The following is a 19,280-nucleotide window of genomic DNA, read 5'->3' as shown; positions in this document are numbered from 1 at the left end:
CTAATCAATTATTCTGGCACTTAAATGCCTAATGTATGAACAATTCTAGCAATAAATAATTATTTGTAATTTCTTGATTCCTAGCACTCATAAAATCCCGCCTACTGCATCCGGATGTTCACCACGTCCACATACATGAAAACAAACATAACGTTTCCGTATCCGTTCTGAACCGGAAATGTGGTTATAGGCACATTTCACGTTCTGTAAAGGTTCTGGCCTTCTTTTAAAGCTTTTTGAAACAAATAACAGCAGTCTTTTGCAGTCGCTTAGGAACAAATAGCAGCATTTATTTTTTCTCAAAACGATTTCATGTTTTTTGTAACATTTAGGACGTAAACAATCATATTGAGGGGCAGTTGTGCAGCAAAAACGTCATTACCAGCGTTGCCAGATTCTGTGAGAGAAACAAGCAACCACTGGTCTAGGAAAACAAGCCCAAAAGAAGCAACTATGGGCCACATGACTCATGAGCACTTCAAACATATACGTCAGCTGCTTGAAAATAGCAGATCTACAAGCTCACAACGTGTCGTGATGCGACGCGTTGTGAGCTTGTAGATCTGCTATTTTCAAATTCATTTTTTTGGGGAAATTATAATAAGCATACCTGGCAACACTGGTATGCATATGTGCGTCTATGCCTCCCATGATGCATTGCATTGTTTTTCAACTACATCGCGGTAAGTGAAGTCTTGTTACTTTTTCATTTATTTAATAGAAATACATGTTAAATCTGCACCCCCACCACCACTAAATCATAGAACCACAACACAGGGTTGTTGCTAACATGTTAGGGTGTGTACAGTAGCAAGTTGGTCGGTCTGTATAAGTTTAAAACTGTTTTACAGTGGACATATCCCTAAGCTAACAAGCCATAACAAACAAACACAACAACATGAGCTCGGCTATTTGTGTGTGTCCCTCTTCATTTGTGTGTAGTTATGTATTCTATATGCCATGTTTGTTTGCACAACACTAAAGGCAAAACGAAATGTAATCATTGTTTGTGTTTCCCATTCTGAGTGTACAAATGGATGTTTTATTATGAATAGAATACAAAAGGATCCTATTGAGCCATAGTGCTTTCTTGTGGTTTAAATCCTATAGAACTTTACTGTCCTGTACTGCTAATAAAGTATTAAATCAATTAATCAATCAGTACTAGTAGTACAGTCAAATGTTATGCTAAAATATGAACACAATAAGCCCCAGGGGCTTGTTTACATTTTGGTCCATTGTACTCAATTGAACAGTCATATTATATATACCATACAGAGGTGCAATGCAAAACATGTTGGGATAAAGGTCAGTTGAATAAGAGAAGATGGGTGGGGGCGGGGGGCAGAGGATTCAACTATAAAGCTGGTACCAGGAGTTAAATAAAGATTTTTTAAAACAGGAACTATTTAATCACTTAATTTAAATGTATTATGATGTTAATGTTGTTGTTGTTTGGATATTCGAAAGTAGCTGATCAAAAAGCTCACAAAGCATTGCGATGTGACGTGTTGTGAGCTTATGGATCTATTTCTTAAAACTGATATGTTACATATTAATTTGGGGCGCTTCACATGAAAAGCCAGAACCAGAACCACTGCCATAGTCCATATTCACACGGCGGCCATTTTGGAATTTAACATTGCGTTGCTGTGGCAACTGGGGTGGCATTTCATTGGCAATATGGCCGCTGTGTGGATATGGTCTATAAGGGTCTATTCCAGGGGTCTTCAACAGGGGGTCCTTAGAGCTACTATAGGGGGTCCGCCAAATCTTTGTGTGATAGGATTTTTTTTTTACATTAACCACTTGAACCCTATAATTCCTTTTCTGAGGGGAACATTAGCCGAAAATAGCAGATCTACAAGCTCTCAACGCCTCGCGCTTGAGAGCTTGTAGATCGGCTATTTTTTGGCAAAGAGGCTATATGTATAGAGGGGGAAAAAGCAGACAAAGTAAACCAAAAAAGTTTAATCTGAAACACAATTTTATACAATATAGAGGGGGTCCCTGCTTCATCTCTCTCTCAGCTAGGGGGTCCTTGGCCTGAAAACGTTGAAGACCCCTGTTCTATTCGGTTCTGTACACTCTCAGAGTTTATCTCAGGATTTCAGTGTATGCAGCTATTAAAGGTATCGTGATGTGTTTTTGGGCAAGTATAAGATTCTGTATATCTGGTTTAGGGCTGTTTCTCCTTTTGTTCATTGTAATTCTGAATATGTTGCTTTCTCTTACAGATCCTTCCAACCAAACTCTCCTAAACAAACAAACAAACAAACAAACAACCCAAAAGGCACTTTTAAGAGCCACTCTCTCTCTCTCTCGCACTCTCTCTCTCTCTCTCTCTCTCTCCCCCCCCCCCCCCACACACCTTTCTCTTAGTGTGTGTGTGTGTGTGTGTGTGTGTGTGTGTGTGTGTGTGTGTGTGTGTGTGTGTGTGTGTGTGTGTGTGTGTGTGTGTGTGTTTACCCTTGTCTTATCATTGTCTTTGTCTGTTATTTGTTGTTACCCGTCACCATGAGTGATCCAAAAGCCATGGTTACGGAACTTGAAAGGAGTTTAAATGCCGCAAAAGCGGCAGCTGTGGCCAGAAGTCTAAATGCCTTGATTCCTCCAGAGTCACAATGGAGAGCTCCAGCGAAGAAGGCAAAGGCACCTGGACCAACCGTAAGGTGGAAAAAGAGAGACAGCAATAGAAATGTCATCCCTGCCAGGATCAACCAGAAATCAGGGTCAGTATTGTTATACCATTAACTCATTTAGACCTGAGGCCGATTATAAAATCCACTTTAAAATTTCAAAAGCTTTTGCGATCCACCCATCTGACCACTTAACCCGGCAGCCTATCTCAGCTGCCATGTTCAGTGGTCATATGTGTGGATCGCATACATTTTCAGAGCATGTGAAGTGTCCACTTGACTTTGGGCAAGACACTGAACCCCTAACTGCTCCTGATGAGCAGATTGGTGCCTTGCTTTGCCGTCTGTGTTGATGTGTGTGAATGTAATAAACATTGAAAATCACTGTGGATATAACAACATTTACCTTGATAAGGCTTCCTTTAAAAAAGATGTCCTGAGAGCCTTGCCAATGGACAGCTAGACATTTTTTTAAATCAACCTACAGCAATCATTCCTATTTGATTGCATATTCATAGGCGACTGAACTGTCCACGTTATGGTTAGGGAAAAGTCTAATAGTCCTCATGATAATAACCAGGCTGACACTAGTGTTACAGCAAATAGGATAGTGTAGTTATATAGTTAGTTATAGTTTTTACAATTCATGCATTTAGCAGATGCTCTTAATCCAGAGCGACGTGACATTTTTGGCTGGTTGAAGACCAATCATGCTGCGGCATTCTAGACAATTTGGAAAGGCTTAAGTGCACATGCCAGGCCAGTGAGTAAATGTTGAGGAGAGAGTAAATGTTGATGACAGTGTTTTTTTTTTCCTGTTGTAGCTGGTCCAAGTCGGAAGGCTCATCCAGGTGGTTGCGGTCAGAAACCTGTTCCTCCCAACGATTTTCCTGACACTAATGCTGAGGTCTCCTTTGCTCCAAATGCCGTTGGTGTGTATTTCATTAGTGCAAAGCAATATGTTCATGATATATTCTAATAATCTGTCAATGAGTTTGAATGTTAATTATATGTTTGTATTGCACATTTACCAGAATAAATGTGCAACTAACCTTTTCACAGCCATTATTATACTTTTTATATTGTAAATGTAAAACATAACCTAATGTTGTTTTTCAATATCCCATACTATCTTAACAGAGCGTTTCATACAAGAGCTCCAGCACTCCCTGAGCGTTGCATCGGCTGACATCGAGGAAGCACCAACCCCAGCTCCTCTCCAGGCTTCCTCCGACTGGAGTACGCGGAACCACTCTCTTTTAGAGAGATGGCGGGCAGAGAGACCCTGGCTGATTAACCGCGTTGCAGCGAGGGCACATGTAGGCACACACATGTGCCAACAGTGTGCCATCAGTCCAGCTGCTGTCTGCTGTCATGGCTGTGAACCACGGCCATTCCTGTGTGCCGAATGTGACATCAAAACGCACACAGACACTAGAAACGTGATGCACAACAGGGATGCCATGAATGCAGGGTTCTTCCAGCCTTTGCCTCCAACCACCTGCATTGTAGATGAGGCTCATTGCCGTTGTGGTAAGTTCTTGTTTGTGAGTACACCATATCATATCCTCTCTGACTCATTAATCTCATTACTTTGACCACTAAACAATGCATTTTTTTGTCCTGTCTTACGGTCATGGAATCTTTTTAACCTTTCTCACTCTTCTTTCAGTCTCTTCAAGTGGTTCCAGCAATCGTAATGTTCTATTTCCTATTGGACACAAATGATCTTTTTCAGAGTGCTTTGTACCTGTGCGGATACCTGCAAATATCTGTGGTTGTGCATCGGAGGCATTGAGGGTCAACCCAGGAAAGGCTGTTGCTGTGATCACAATGGATGGTAAGGATTTTTTTTTTATTTTTAAAGCATCTTAAAAATATATTTTTACTTGGTATTTTTACTTACCCACAAGGCTTGTCATAGGTGTATTTATGAAATCAAACGTATGCCTATTGACTAATTTATGCCATGCTAGGTTTTACATTACAGTGTGCGTGTCTTTGATTTTCTAGGGCGATATGATCTCAGCATGCCTGACCTGAGTTGCGAGTCATGCCAAGCCACTTGGACTGCTGGAGTGGACGATCTCATTTGCAGTAACTGCTGGCCTGCTACACTTAATTTCGCAACAGTTTATGCCACAGATATATTTTTCTCATTTGAGAAAATGAAGATGGCTGCACCAGGACTGTCCTGCCAGGCATTTTTAAGAATGCTTGATCAGCGAACTGTTCACTTTGGCCGTGTGAGTATTTAATTTAGTTAGCCAACAGTATATATTTTTTCTTTTTGTCATGTGCATTGAATTTGTTTCTTATTTATTGCCTGCCCATTATAAACTGTTGATATCCTTATTTTGAAATAGACAGGGAAGATCTCAACAGATGCCTTCCAGAAGAGCTACTTTCAGTGGGAAGTTGTACAGTTTGAGCCACATCGCTGTCTCGCCAATATCAGAAGGTAATGATATCAGTGATGTTCTTTAAGATTTTTAATATTACATGTGGCAGTATTTTACGTGTATGAGACAACATTTGTTTTCTTGTCTTTGATTCTTTGTCATTGTAGGCCGTTAAAGGTCTTCAAAGCCAACAGCAGAACCTGGAATCCCTAAAGGTGGAATTAGCAGTGTCAGAGAGCCAGTTGGAGGATTGGGTGAAGGAGTGGGCAGAAGGTGAGGAATTGATTATTGTTAATGCACATATTATTTGCTCACAGCTTTAAAAGTTATAAGTCAAAACTTAAAATGGAACGGGTAACCAGTGAAGACAGCTAAGATGGGGGTGATATGGTCACGTTACCTGGAGTTCACTGACATTGGGTTCCTAATCCTTGTGTCTTATACTGTGGTTTTGTACCCACCTATTTCCTCTCTTCTGCAGCACCAACAACTACTGCTGATGAGCCTGATGCCTTGGCCAATAGGATAGAGATGCTGGTGCTTGGGCTCAAAAGGAGGTCTCAGCGTCTGCATAAAGACACTGACGGAACAAAAGCTCGTGCCAGGATCCTTCGACAGATGAGGAAGGAGAAGGAGATCCTAGCTTCTGTTGTAGAACAGTACAACAGGTTGGTTCCTAGCGCAAAACACCTGAGCATGGAAACCATCCTATCTGTTGATACAGCATGGCCATGGCAGCTTCATCACAGTGGTATGTACACTAGTCTGTTGACTGCTTCCAACTAATCTGACCCATAATTCCACATAATATACACACTTGCTTGTTGAGTTTGGGAGAGGCAACTTTGAGTGGTGTGTTTACAAGTGTCTAAGTGGCTAACACTGCTCATTTTCCCTGTGAATCTTTGTCATAAATGCATTCCAGATTCTGTCGATCTCAGAACAAAGAGACGGGCGTTATGACGTCATCATGGCAGGAAGGCGACTCACAGAGGAGAAGAAAATCCTGGTGACTGAGATGGAACATCACTGGAAAAGTCTTTCAGCGTATGACCATGACCTGAAGGAGCTGTCGTGCAGTTTTTCTTCTGGGCCAATGAGTATGTATTTGCAATAAATTATTTTTGTAACAACTGCTATGCATTCCATGTCTATAATTCATTATAAACATACTTCTAATATATTCTAATCTGCGTATAACACTGTATAATTATAATAATAAACACCCACAAAATAATCTTAATGCATTTTAACAGTTATCATAACACAAATAGCATTTCATGATGACTTGGGGCTGATGCATATTCCACTTTTAGAGCCGAGTTTAAATCGGTTCGTTTCGGGTGTCACAACATCTCGGCAGCACCCTTCGAACCTCTGAATGACGTCGTTTGGACAGAGCCAAACCGATTTTAACTCTGCTCTAAAAGTGGAGTACGCATCGGCCCTTATAAGGTGACTTAAGGTCAAGTATTATAGGTCTCTATGATCTTGCATAGACAGTTATGACAGTATAATGGATTTTAACAAATATTATAATGCATTATAAGCGTGATTATAAAGCATTACTACTATGAGAATTAAGATGGGATTCTTAGGAAGTGTCATCATACAATGGTTTATGATTGCAGTTATGATTGCTTATAACTGTAACTATAGTTTTATAAGCTTACTCCAATTAATTTTACATGGCCTTATACGTCATTATACAAATCTCTAATGTGTTATTGTTATTGTTATAAGGCATTATTCATGAGTGCTATACTTACAACTGTATAAGTATGTTTATAACACATTATAGGCATGGGATGCATAGCAAGTGTTACAATATTTCATGAATATAATACATACCACTGATGACTGTTACTAACACAGGTTTTGTCTTGTGTTCTACCCCAAGGCTCACCGTGGAAACTAAGTTTCGAGGGTCTGAAAGGACTGCAGTGCATAATCCTCCGTAAGCAGTGGGAAAACCGAAAAGGGATGATGCTGGCATGGGAACATTACATGCAAGTTGATGAACTGATGCAGAGAACGTCACCTTTTTGGACAACACAGATGATGCTGATGATGATGACAGTGACTCAGACATGTCTGAGGACGAATTGGAATAGGCAACCATTGCAGACCATTTCATTTGGCTCTCCTCTGGTCATGTCTATCTCGCTCTCTCTCAACCACTCCTACCTACAGGCCTTTTTTTACAGCCACACTGGACCACTTTGATGGACTACTTTCCCAATGTTGGATTACCACGATTTGTGTGGATTGTTCTCCTTTGCGGACTACTAAACTGCCCCTGGCAGGTAAATAAAACTTTCTGTCAGGTGGAGTTTGCTTTCAGGTTGCCCGACTGGGGACAGCAGGGCTGTGTTGTGTCAGATGGAGCATGGGGTAGGAGAAGGAGAGAGGAGGCCATTGACTCTGGCCCTCAGCAAGGAACACAATCCAACCATTTATGAAGAACGTATGAGGATGCAGAGAGCACGTCCCCTCTCCGCTGTTTGAGAGCGGACGCCAACGGAATCATCACAATATCTGCCTAAACACCTGAACGTGGCCAGAGCACTCTTTCTTCTGGTCTGTGGAATGTAAAATAAGAGCACTGTTTGCCTATAATGTGCTGTTCTCACTGTTGCTACACTTAAAAATATAAAATGGCAAGTGTGAACCCATAGTCATAGCTATGTATGTATTTTGCTTAAAGATTGAGGTATGACATTTGTTATCGCACAGCCCCAGAAAGTAAAAAATTAACGGTAATCAAAATGTTACGTATCATTCCATAATGACCTTTGGGAAAGTAGAACATGACCTGTCCTTGCCCGACAGGCAAATGCCTCTGACACCTTAGTGTCAACCCCTGAAATAAGATATATATTTCAAGAGCATGATATCATAGTAAACATCCATCTAAACCAGTGATATAGACGGATTTCCGCGCGACGTCATCACAGAGCAGAATGCGCAATCTGCGCATGCCTGGGGGAAAGGCGCGTTCGAAAATACAGCCCTGAGCGGCAGTGAGCGCACTGGCCAATACAAACTAATAGGCGAGTGTGCTCCGGTGCGTAATTTCCAAACGCACCCATAGGCTTACCCCCTCCTCTGCGCGGTCATATCCTCTCAATGTTTACAAACATGAAACCCGTCTATAGAACTGGAGTCCTGTGGGCCAAATGTGTAGTTTTCTTGTGGCCCTGGAACACATTCCATATACCCAAAATATATTTTGGATGGTTGGTTGTACAGGATGACAACGTTTTTTTGCTTTCCGTAACCGTTAACCAAAACTTGTTACATCAGCTTGTTGCATGCTGACCACTGACCAGTGTTTTGTGCTATAGTACAAACGTATGTCGATTGCACAGTGTGTGCTGCAGGTAGGCCACTATATGACCATAATGGACATGGTTACATCCTGACTGCTTCATACATTTACGCATTTGATGTTTGAGAGGATAATGTCTGTGCCAGACCTTTTTAGTGCACAGGCTTAGAATTTGAGAAAATGGGAAGTATGCATTTGAATGTGTTCTGTGTGCGGGTCCCTTTGTGTCTTTGTGAGAACAGTAGCGGGGGCAGGTGAAATGCTTCTGAAGTGTTTGTATGTTTGTATGAATGGGTGAAGTGGTCCCTTTTCCTGTTAATACTTTTAACAGTACAGGCAGTACAGTACGTTTATGCTAATGTAATGACAAAAAAATAAAATAAAAAGGCCCAGGGGCTTCTTTTCCATTGTGCGAATGTGATCTGTGTTTTGCAGGGTACATGTTTGTATATATTGTATACTGTTTATTATTGATGGTACTTCTGGACCATATGAAGGTGTGATTCACACGGAAATGCTGTCTGATTTATAGTTCTCTGCACCTTAATAAAAGGCAGTTAAACCTTCCTTGTTATTCCATTGCCTCCTCCTTATATTGGTCCTTCTGGAATGTATTCATCTCTATTGCTGTATCTGACAGTCCTTGTTGTGTATCTGTCATCTTGCAACTGCTGGCTGACTGTGCTGCCTCTGGGCAACTGACGTAATGATGTAACTGATGTAATGTGCCAATAACACTGATTCTGATTAAAAGATAGTTAAAGCTACTTATAGAACACCAGGAAATGCCTTCGTGTATTGTTTGTATTCTATGCAAGTAATACATTTTTCAGTAAATTTCCGTTGAATGTTCTTATGAAGCATTTTGTTCACAGAACATTTTTGTTCATACAAAACCGCAAGTCATGCTTTCATTCCCACTAGCTGAAGGACAAAATGTGTGGACATTCAAGGTGGAGAGTTGGGACATTTCTGGAGCACAATAAACATATTTTATGTGAATCATTGTAGACCAGCCTATTACCACATGATGCCAAAATATTACATTTAAAGGTGATTACTGGCTTTAGCTGGCAGTGGGAATATACTACAACAATACATTCCATGAATCTGTAATAGTACAGTGTAATAGTATAGTAGCACTCATAAGCAGATTATAATGCATTATAACTATGCTTATAAGACAGGGGTCTTATAAAGGGGCCCGGGACCCCTAGTGTGTCCTCAGAGTTACTCCAGGGGGTCCGGCAAATCTTTGTGATAGGATCTTTTTTTTTTACATTAATAACCTGAACCCTAGCATCTCTATTCTTATGAACATTAGCTGAAAATAGCAGATCTACATGCTCACAACGCCTCACGCTGCAAGGCGTTGTGAGCTTGTAGATCGGCTATTTTCGGCAAAGTGGTTTGGTGTCGAGGGCAAAAGAAGCAAATCAAGTACCAAGTATTGAATGTTTAAGTGGTTAAATGTATGAAATGAACCAAAAATATTAATTTACACAGCACTGATGATAGTCAATGAAGCTGTCTATGAAATCTATGAAAACGTTTAATCTGCAACACAATTGTATGCAATGTATGGAGGTCCCTGCTTCATCTCTCTCTCAGCTAGGGGGTCCTTGGGATGAAAACGTTGAAGACCCCTGTTATAAGACATTATGCATAGCAAGTGTTACCAAGGTGGGTGTATATGAAAGTAATGAGTATCAGAAAGCTGGCCACATGGGGCCTGGGAATGTCAAAATACAGCTCTGTGTCAAACATGACACCAAGGTTAGTGTAATAGTGTAATAGTGTAATAGTGTAGTAGTGTAATAGTGTAATAGACTAATAAAGTAATAGAGGGTATGGGGTGCGTGCTGGCTTAGCGGTCCAGGTGCATACCACATAGGCTCTGATGCCTGGCAGCGTGTCGCGGGTTCGAGTCCCGATCCTGGCGGCCTTTGCTGTGTGTCGCCCCCCATCTCTCTCCCCATTTCCTGTCAGCCTATACTGTCCTATCAATAAAGGCATGAAAGCCCAAAAACAAATAATTTTTAAAAAAGTAATAAAGGGTAGGCATCATATGCCACTCATCTACACTGAGTGCCAAAACATAAAGCATCATGAAGCATTGGAGTTTGGAAGAGCTCATTGGGAAACTCCTACTGACGCTGTATTTTGCCACTCAATAGACGTTCATGCATAACTTCCAGGTACAATGATGTCACAAGCATACCCTTGACCTGCACCTTAACCCTTAACCTCAGTAAGACTATGCCTAAACCTTACCATAACCCTAACCTCAGTACAACTAGGCCTGCCAAGGAGCCAATCAAGACACAGGTGAGGCGGGTCTATCCTATAACGTTGATGGGATCCATAATAACACATAGGACTGTGCCTGAAATAACCGATTCACACAAGCTCAAATGAGTAGCGATCTTGTAGATCGTCTATTTTATTGCCCTTTGAACAATGTTCAAAGGGCACCTGTGATGAGCAGGAACAACCCATAATATTTACAATGAAATATGTTTCTATGTAGGGCAAGGCCTTTCAAATTATGGCTTTGCTGTTGACCTATGACAAAGTTTAATGTCCATCTCCTTCCAAGCTATGAGTCTAACAGTCATACATTCTCAGACCATTTCAGAGCCATCCTAGATAAAATCAGTCAAACAGATGTTTCAGGAATTATTTAGTAACCAAATGTGTTTGAGATATTGATGTGTGCCTTACTTACATAGTCATCCATTACAATTAGGAAAACTACATGTTGGAGCTGATACGTAGTTTAGGGTTAGGTTAGGGTTACCTAAGCCTAAGCCTCATTCCCCTGGCTAGCATGATGCAACTCCTTGCAACCAAACGGTTTCATGCAACTACTTGCAACTGCTCGCAACCATTATCCCCAATGGCAGTTCCAAGGAGTTGCATTGGTGTGACATGTCCATAAAACTGTTTAGTTGCAAGGAGTTGCATCGCGAATCATTGGTGTGGTTTGGGCTTTAAAATGACAATCATTTTACCTTTTATCAAAAAGGTCCGAACACCTCTCAGTCTGTTCCTTGTTTGTTTGTGGGCTATGATGCAAAACAAATCTGTCAAACAGGTCATTCTCTGTAACACTTGTTGAGGCATCTTCCTCTTCTCCAGGCTTCAAATCCTGGATCCCATTCAGTTTATTGTCTACATGTTAACCCCTCAGGAATATAGAAATAACATTGATTTTCATGCATGGCTAGCAGTCTACACACAAAAGAGGGTATGAGGAGTCAGTAGGAGTGAGGAGTTAGGAGGATTTTCCAAACAAGCGCTTCCAAACTCCAGCTTCATGATGCTTTGTTTTGCCACAGTCTAGATGAGTGGCATATGATGCATAGCCTCTTATAGATAACTATCATCATTGTCTGAACCATTAAGTTATTGGGTGTATGGCTTTAAATTCTCATTGTTTCCATGGTTGGCAAATGATGTATTATCAAAAGTGTGTATCTCCTTGCATCACCTTCATTTCATTTTGTAAAACATATGTTTTCTTGGATAATGAGTCTGAATAAACAACTGTCCATACAGTTGTATAGTCTATCTGCAGCTGACACTGTATTGCCTACATACAGTATCTGGCTCATATCCAGTATATCTAGGATACATTCATTCATTGACAAAAGACAGTTAATATCACTGTTGATTGGTATAGATTGACATCTTGGAAGAAACAACATTCAAAGTGCAAAAGGCTTTTAATGACACCAAAGAAAGAAACAAAGAAAACATATTGCACAGAACAAAATAGGCAGTGGAAGAACTCACATGTTTCACTTAAGTAAAAGAATCAATACAGCAATGTAGAAATATACTCTGTTAAATGTGACTTGAGTAATAGTGCAAAAGCATTGGCATGTATTCCAAAGTATTCCAAAACTAAAAGTGCTCATCTTGCAGAATGTCCCATTTCAAGTTTCCAAATGTAATATGAAAATAGCAGATCTACAAGACAGATCACAATGTGTCGCATCGCAACCCATTGTGAGCTTGTAGATCGACTATTTTCAAATGGCCGAAATAAGGCTGAAGTGGTTAATGTATGTTTTCTAATAATAAACAAAATCTCCAAAATAAATATTAACACAAAGTAAAAGTACAATATTGTCCTCTGAGATGTAGTGGTTTCAAAGTATGGCGTAGATGCTGGTTTTCCACCTCTGTCCAATCGGGTGAGACGAAGGCGGATACGGGGAGGGTTATCAGCTGGCAGCCATACTTTCATCGGACCGTACCCTTTAGGCGTGAGGTTACTGGTTGGCCCTGTCCTCTGGAAACTTCTTGGCTGGTTCCCATGTGTCTTCCCAGATTTTGTCACTGTAAAGTATAAATACATTATTTAGAGAAATTCATTTATCCCATGGGTCTTCAAAAGGGGCACTGGGACACCTTTTATTTTTATATTAACCACCTGAAACATTCTAAGAGAAGATCTACAACCTCACAATGCCTCGCACTGAGACGTGACGTGAGTTTGTAGATTATCAATTTTTGGTGACGAGATTTGGTGTCGAGGGGAAAAAGTGTTTGCATCAGTATCATGCAGCCCTAATGCACATGTATGTCTATTGCCTAATGCCTACATGTAAAAAAGATAAGACAAGAAGCATAGCGGCCAACATTCCACTTCTGGTAATTTCATTATTTTGATTTTGACTGATGTGAATTTAGATTAGTTCCTCATAAAACAATTTACTCTAGTACTGGTGACAGACAGTCCATATCTGAAGTCTGAAAGAGAAGTCATTAACAACATTAGTCGACTAACAGTCATTAATTACTAGAATCCAACAATGTGAATTTTGTAACCTTCCTGTACATTCAAGCTGTACAAGCAAATTACACAGAAGCTTCCAATTCAACTGCTGAGGCCGGTGGACTGCAGCTGCCAATCAAGCCCATACGCTGAGCTAGAGCTTTAATCGGGCCTAAATATGTGAGCCCAGCCCAACCCAGCCCGACAGAAACGATACATAATTGACAATTGGAGCCCAACACAGCCCGAAGCCTGACATTCTAAAGAAGTATAATTGTTGCATGCAGCCTTATATTTTTGTCATTACATATTGGTGATTCGAAGAACAGAGTCATTCTACCCTTTTCCAACTGTCTTTATATATAAACAAAAACCCAGCTTGTAGCAAGCACCGTCCTAATTAAGGAACAATAAACATCGGAGCCTCGCTGGAGAACACGGCTGACGGCCGCCGCTAAATCAGGCAACAGGTGTACAGGCTATTATAGCTACAAAGTTCACACGTCTATAATATTATTAGGATATACAAAAGTGACCGTGGATGGTTTCAACAATGTCCTCCGCTCCACTTGGGCACTGCATGCATGCAGACGCCACAGCGGCCACCGCCACATACACACACGCTCAACTGTTGCGCCACAGCGCACACAGTCACACATGCTCAACTTTATCAAGTAGCTCATAACTCACAGCCACAGTTATGAGCGCAGCTTACATAGTCACAGAGACATCATGATACCGCGCTGCGCTTGCCTGCCTGATAAAAACAAGACCAGGAGACCTGGTTCTGCCAGACCTAAGCCGGACTTCACATAAGATGCTTTTCGTTAGTGAGGGAGACGAAAGTCTCCCTCAAGACGAAAGTGAAGGCTCCCTCACTTTCGTCTTTCCGTCTTTCGCCTTTCATCTCAGAGAAATCAAGGTGCTTTTCCTTGACGTTAGGGAGGTAGACCAAATCAACATCAACATCAGTCAAGGAGGTACCCTGTTCTATCTCTCTTTTCCTCTTCCTCTTAATGGACTCCATCGGCAAGGTTTGCTAAATGAATCGAACTTTGTTCGATATACTGATAGGGGGAACCCTAATTTATGGATAATAAAATGTAATTGATCGATATTTCAGGATATTTGACATTGAAGGTCTAATTGAAATATTTGTCTTACGTTTTATATATACCATCTGTATTTATACTTGTAACATAATAGTGATGTCATGAGTAGTCTGTGCCTATTTATTCATGCAGATGAAACCTAACCACAACCCGACAAAGAAACCTAACCACAACCAGACATACCATGTAGTCTGTGCCTATTTATTCATGCAGAAGAAACCTAACCACAACCAGACATACCATGTATGGACAAAATGGTGACAAAGGCTCGTGTAGGCCATACCTTTCAGATCTGGCAAAAAGTGACCCAACCCAATGCCCGACAAATACGTGACCAATTGGGCCCGGCCCAGCCCTCGCCGCGCAGACCCGTCGGCCTCGGGCTGAGATCTTAAGCTCTACGCTGAACAGCACACAGCTGCACACAGCAGAGAGTGAGGGAGAGAGATAAAAGCACCTGGAAGTTAGGTCGTCAGCTTTTCATTTTGCCTACTTTAACTGGACACGTTGTACCAGCGTACTTTGATGTGAAAATGTGGGCCATCGGCAGGTCTGCAACACCACACAGATGAGGTGTAACCTTCCTAAATAGTAAGGCAAATTTGAGAGGGAAGAAAGAATTGTGGGATCAACCAGAAACAACTGCCTCTGGTAGGGCAAATAGTGTCAATTGAATAATATCAAAAATGTCTTACCATGCAGGACAAGGCGCCCAATGCACCAACACTTCTTTGTTGCCCTAAAAACACACACACACACACACACACACACACACACACACACACACACACACACACACACACACACACACACACACACACACACACACACACACACACACACACACACACACACAGTATAAGAAATCACTGGGTAAGGTATACCATTATTTTTAGTACCTTTGCTTGTCTCAGTCATGATCAGCCTTAAGACAAATATACAAATTAACATGGTTATGTGGGGCCGACAGCCAAGTGGTTATGGGAAATACTACCGCCTGACACTGAGTCCCCAGGTTGATTCCTGGGCAGGTCAGACCTTTGCTCCAATACTCTCCCTGCTTCCTTTATCTATACACTGTGAGACTATTAGCCTTGGACGATGTCTATTAAATCGCCATCTGCACATCAAACCATTGTGATGTGCGATAGCATCAGGACTTTTTGGAGTCTAGAGCGGGTACAGAAACGGCCTCTCTTTGTGTAGAACTGGTTTGTGCAAATTACTGGTTAAAGTAGTCTGAACAGGATCTGAGCACTGAGCAGTAAAATGACCTCACAGTTCCTCACACTATTGAAAAGCAGAAAGCCTGGTGACGTGAAGTTAACTTACTGGAACAGTGGGTTGTTTTAATAAACCCTTGTAGGAACCCTGACCCCCTGACTGATTTGTCACATTTTTAGTGGCCACAACCCATAAATGCTCATCCCATAATTGCATCTTCACTACAAATGGGGAACCATTTAAATAGTAAATAAACATGCGTCCCAACGGTATAACAGTTATTGCCAAGAACCTTTGTTACAATAGAGCAATAATCGACCAAACAGAAATGTCCCCTATGTGTGTGTATGTAGCCTGTGTGTGTGTGTGTGTGTGTGTGTGTGTGTGTGTGTGTGTGTGTGTGTGTGTGTGTGTGTGTGTGTGTGTGTGTGTGTGTGTGTGTGTGTGTGTGTGTGTGTGTGTGTGTGTGTGTGCAGAGAGAGAGAGAGAGACACACACAGACAGATAGGGTTCTATATTTTTTTACCTCATTTGTCCTTCTCCCTGTTATCTCCTTATATGGGTAGACCTCGGACCTTTTCATCTGGGAACATTTCTTGTAAACTTGAAGGATGAAAAGACAAGTTCATTAAGCCATGATGCTTTGTAAATGTCAGCAGTATTTTACATCTATCTATACATTTTCTGAATCTCTATGCATCTGTGTTTATGCCCATAGCCAATCAGAGAGGGGCTGTTTATGCCCATAGCCCATCAGAGGGGAAAAGGGTGGTGTCTCCTAGCCTGGTATCCAGCCTGCTTCGCTACGTTCGGCGGACTTTTTTTTCTCTCTTCGCTTCTCAGTCTGGAACGCACCCCATTGACTCGTTTTGCAGAACTACACTGGAACTACATATGTTACGTTAGGCAACGTCGTTGCTGATTGGATGTTGTTCAAACGAATGACGAATCACAACGATCCCACTGTTTTTTTTGTCCCGCCCCGCACCACAGACCAATCAGAAGCCACGGCACGACTCGAAACGTTTGTCATGTCCCGCCTCCCTTGGAGATAGGAGGCATTCCAGACTGATAAGCGGAGAGAGAGAAAAAAGTCCGCCGAACGTAGCGAATCAGGCTGGATCCCAGGCTAGGTGTCTCCATGATTGGTCAAGCCTTCACGTGACATCATAATGTCTTACTATAAAACAATGACAATGTGGGGTAATGCTGTTAAGTTGTAGAACTATGCCAGAGTCACAACAAGCAGCACAAGATAAACGCCTAGCTGTGGACAAAAATTGGGCAAATTAGCCAAATCTATGTGTCTTTAGTGATGCTGTAGTGATTGGGTGTAAAGGGAACAAATACAAATCCATGGGGGACTCCAGTCAACAAAGTATATAGGGTTTAAGTGCCTAACCACTTAAAACCTATACTTAGTTGATTCCAAAGTGCTCTATACTAGGCCCCCTCCTGTTGCCACTATACACTACAAATCTTCGCTGACAATAATTATAGTTTGGCTAATTTCAATGAATGTACACAACCCATTCAGACCGGGATAACCTATATGTTCTCTGGGAACACGTCTAAGTCATTCATTTCTGAAACTCTTAAAAGCCTCATTTATACTACAACATATGACATACTTGGATGCAGAAAATACCAGATCTGCAAGCTCACAAAAACAAATAAAATAAAAACATTTAAAAGCCAATGTGGATGACACTAACACATTCATTTATATTCACATAAAAACAAACATTTAACACAGAATAGCAATATACAGGACAGCCAAGTATATAAGTCCAGCAACTTGTCCTTTGCAGAAATATGCAGAATATGATTCAGCTATTGTGGCATGTGTCAGTAGAGGTTAAGAGATGGAGTACAGAGGACTGGTGAACAGCTTTGTCAGGTGGTGCAAACAGAACCACCTGTTACTAAAATTGCCAAATAAAGGAGATGGTGGTGCATTTTAGGAAGATGGTGGCTCCCCCATTGTCTCCCATTTCCATCGAGGGAGATGTGGAGGTAGTCCAGAGCATCTGGGCATGCAATTGGACAATAAACTTGACTGTACTGGGAACACAGATGTCCTATACAAGAAGGGCGGGGGGCAGATTTACTTCCTGAGGTGGCTCAGCTCCTTTGGTGTGTAGGACTCTGCTGAACATGTTCTATCAATCAGTAGTGGCCAGCGCAGTACTGTATGCGGCGGTATGTTGGAGGGGTAGTATCAAGGAAGGCGACAGCAGGAGGCTGAATCAAGCTGGTTCTGTCCTCGGTACCACTTTGGATACTGTGGCCATCATGGACAATCCCTCTCCTTCCCTACTACTGTGGCAGGGCAGAAAAGCTCCTTCAGCAACAGACTGTTACATGTAACAGTCAGTCCCAAGTTGCAAGAAGGAGCGCTATAGGAGATATTTTCTGCCTGCAGCAATAAGACTGTACAAGTCCTCATCTGGTTGGCTTGATCAGGCTGATTAGGATGGGGGATGTGGGATGCAAGCCATCGGACTCTTGAGTAGTGTTTGGTCTGTCTTCTTAATATTGTAGGTTGACGATGCTTAGATGCATATTTATTTATTATTCATTTTTTTTGTTTCATCTAATGTGTTTTTATTGATGTCTCTATGAGAGCTGCCTTTCCCCTCGGGGAAGAATAAAGTACCTACCTACCTAGCTAAGACCATGTAATAAGCTGACAGCTGGGGGGGGGGGGGCACTATAAAGGCCACTGCACACAGGATGCGATTATTCACATGGAAAAAAGGCACCCTGTCTGAGCCAACCTAAAAATACTGTATTGAGTCCATAAATTAACATACCTTGAATATGGTTGATATTTCTATATTATAAATTGTTTATATGATTGGTCTTATGTAATATTCTAATATTTTGAGATTTATTCATGAGCTGTATTGATATAATAATCATCAAGGTAAAAATATATATTTTTTTTACAACTTTTACATGTTTTTTAGAAGGATCTACGTATAGTTTTACTTACTGCACATATTGTCCACTTGGCGAGACACATTCTTGTCTTTAACAATTCTTTTGGCCCACTCTGGGCCATACTTGAGTACTTTGGCAGCCACTGCTGGTTTTGATTGGAGAGAATAACATGTCCCACAGGACATCCTCCTGGCCTCCATATTGGCTTGGCATTTGGGACATGTCTTTTTCTTCGGTTGTGTCATTTTTGGAACTGTTGAGACAAAGAAAATAACCAGAATTTTACACAATGTATTTATTCATAATAATTGTAAGAATGTACAGAAGGAACCAAATACACTCTTCTGGCTGTGGCACCGTAAATGTTTAATGTCAAGGACCCCAAATTATATTAATTTGCTATTCAGAAATAGCAGATCGTCAAGCTCACAACATGTTGCATAGCAATGTGTTGTGAGCTTTTAGATCAGCTATTTAAGATAAAACCCTACAATAAAATTGGGTAAAGTGTTAATTCTCATTAAGTTAAAAACTTTTAATCCCTATCTAGATTGGATTTTGGGTAGTTCAAAACCAAAAAACAGGATTGGGAGCACTCTGATATCTGATGAGATCAGGAAAACCTACTCAAATCTGGATCAAAACAAAAAACAGGATTGGGATCAGTTTGATTAGAAAATAATAATAAATAAAATAAAAATAAATGCTGTTATTTGATTTGCTCATATAGCGTGCAACACCTACAGTACCATCAGCTCCCAGTACTTAACAGGTTGCAGAACAATGGCTGCACAAAACAAAACACTTTGTATGACAATGGGACTAAACTTGAAAGCAGGG

At 41.2% G+C, this 19,280-nt stretch overlaps 1 protein-coding gene and 1 long non-coding RNA gene across 2 annotated transcripts; one reads left to right on the top strand and one right to left on the bottom strand.

Annotated features, from left to right (window-relative positions):
- Positions 1-2,660: 2,660 nt before the first annotated feature.
- On the top strand, positions 2,661-8,953 carry LOC311048098 (uncharacterized protein). Its single transcript, XM_084061134.1, has 10 exons — positions 2,661-2,732; positions 3,464-3,571; positions 3,780-4,172; positions 4,378-4,479; positions 4,653-4,885; positions 5,006-5,100; positions 5,209-5,314; positions 5,523-5,792; positions 5,967-6,141; positions 6,942-8,953. The coding sequence occupies exons 1-7, from the start codon at positions 2,699-2,701 to the stop codon at positions 5,252-5,254; spliced, it is 1,011 nt and encodes a 336-aa protein (XP_083917260.1). The 5' UTR covers positions 2,661-2,698; the 3' UTR covers positions 5,255-5,314; positions 5,523-5,792; positions 5,967-6,141; positions 6,942-8,953.
- Positions 8,954-12,121: 3,168 nt separating this feature from the next.
- Positions 12,122-18,665, bottom strand: LOC311047214. The gene is made up of 4 exons (XR_014600947.1): positions 18,493-18,665; positions 16,021-16,097; positions 14,966-15,009; positions 12,122-12,719 (listed from the first exon to the last, which is right to left on the bottom strand). It is a non-coding gene; the product is annotated as an uncharacterized lncRNA (long non-coding RNA).
- Positions 18,666-19,280: the final 615 nt, after the last annotated feature.

This window comes from Gymnoscopelus microlampas (assembly GCF_963454915.1).
Source record: "Gymnoscopelus microlampas genome assembly, chromosome: 6".
NCBI classification, from domain to species: Eukaryota; Metazoa; Chordata; class Actinopteri; order Myctophiformes; family Myctophidae; genus Gymnoscopelus; species Gymnoscopelus microlampas.
Note: the sequence above shows the minus strand (reverse complement) of the source record. Positions and strands in the feature narration are given on the sequence as shown.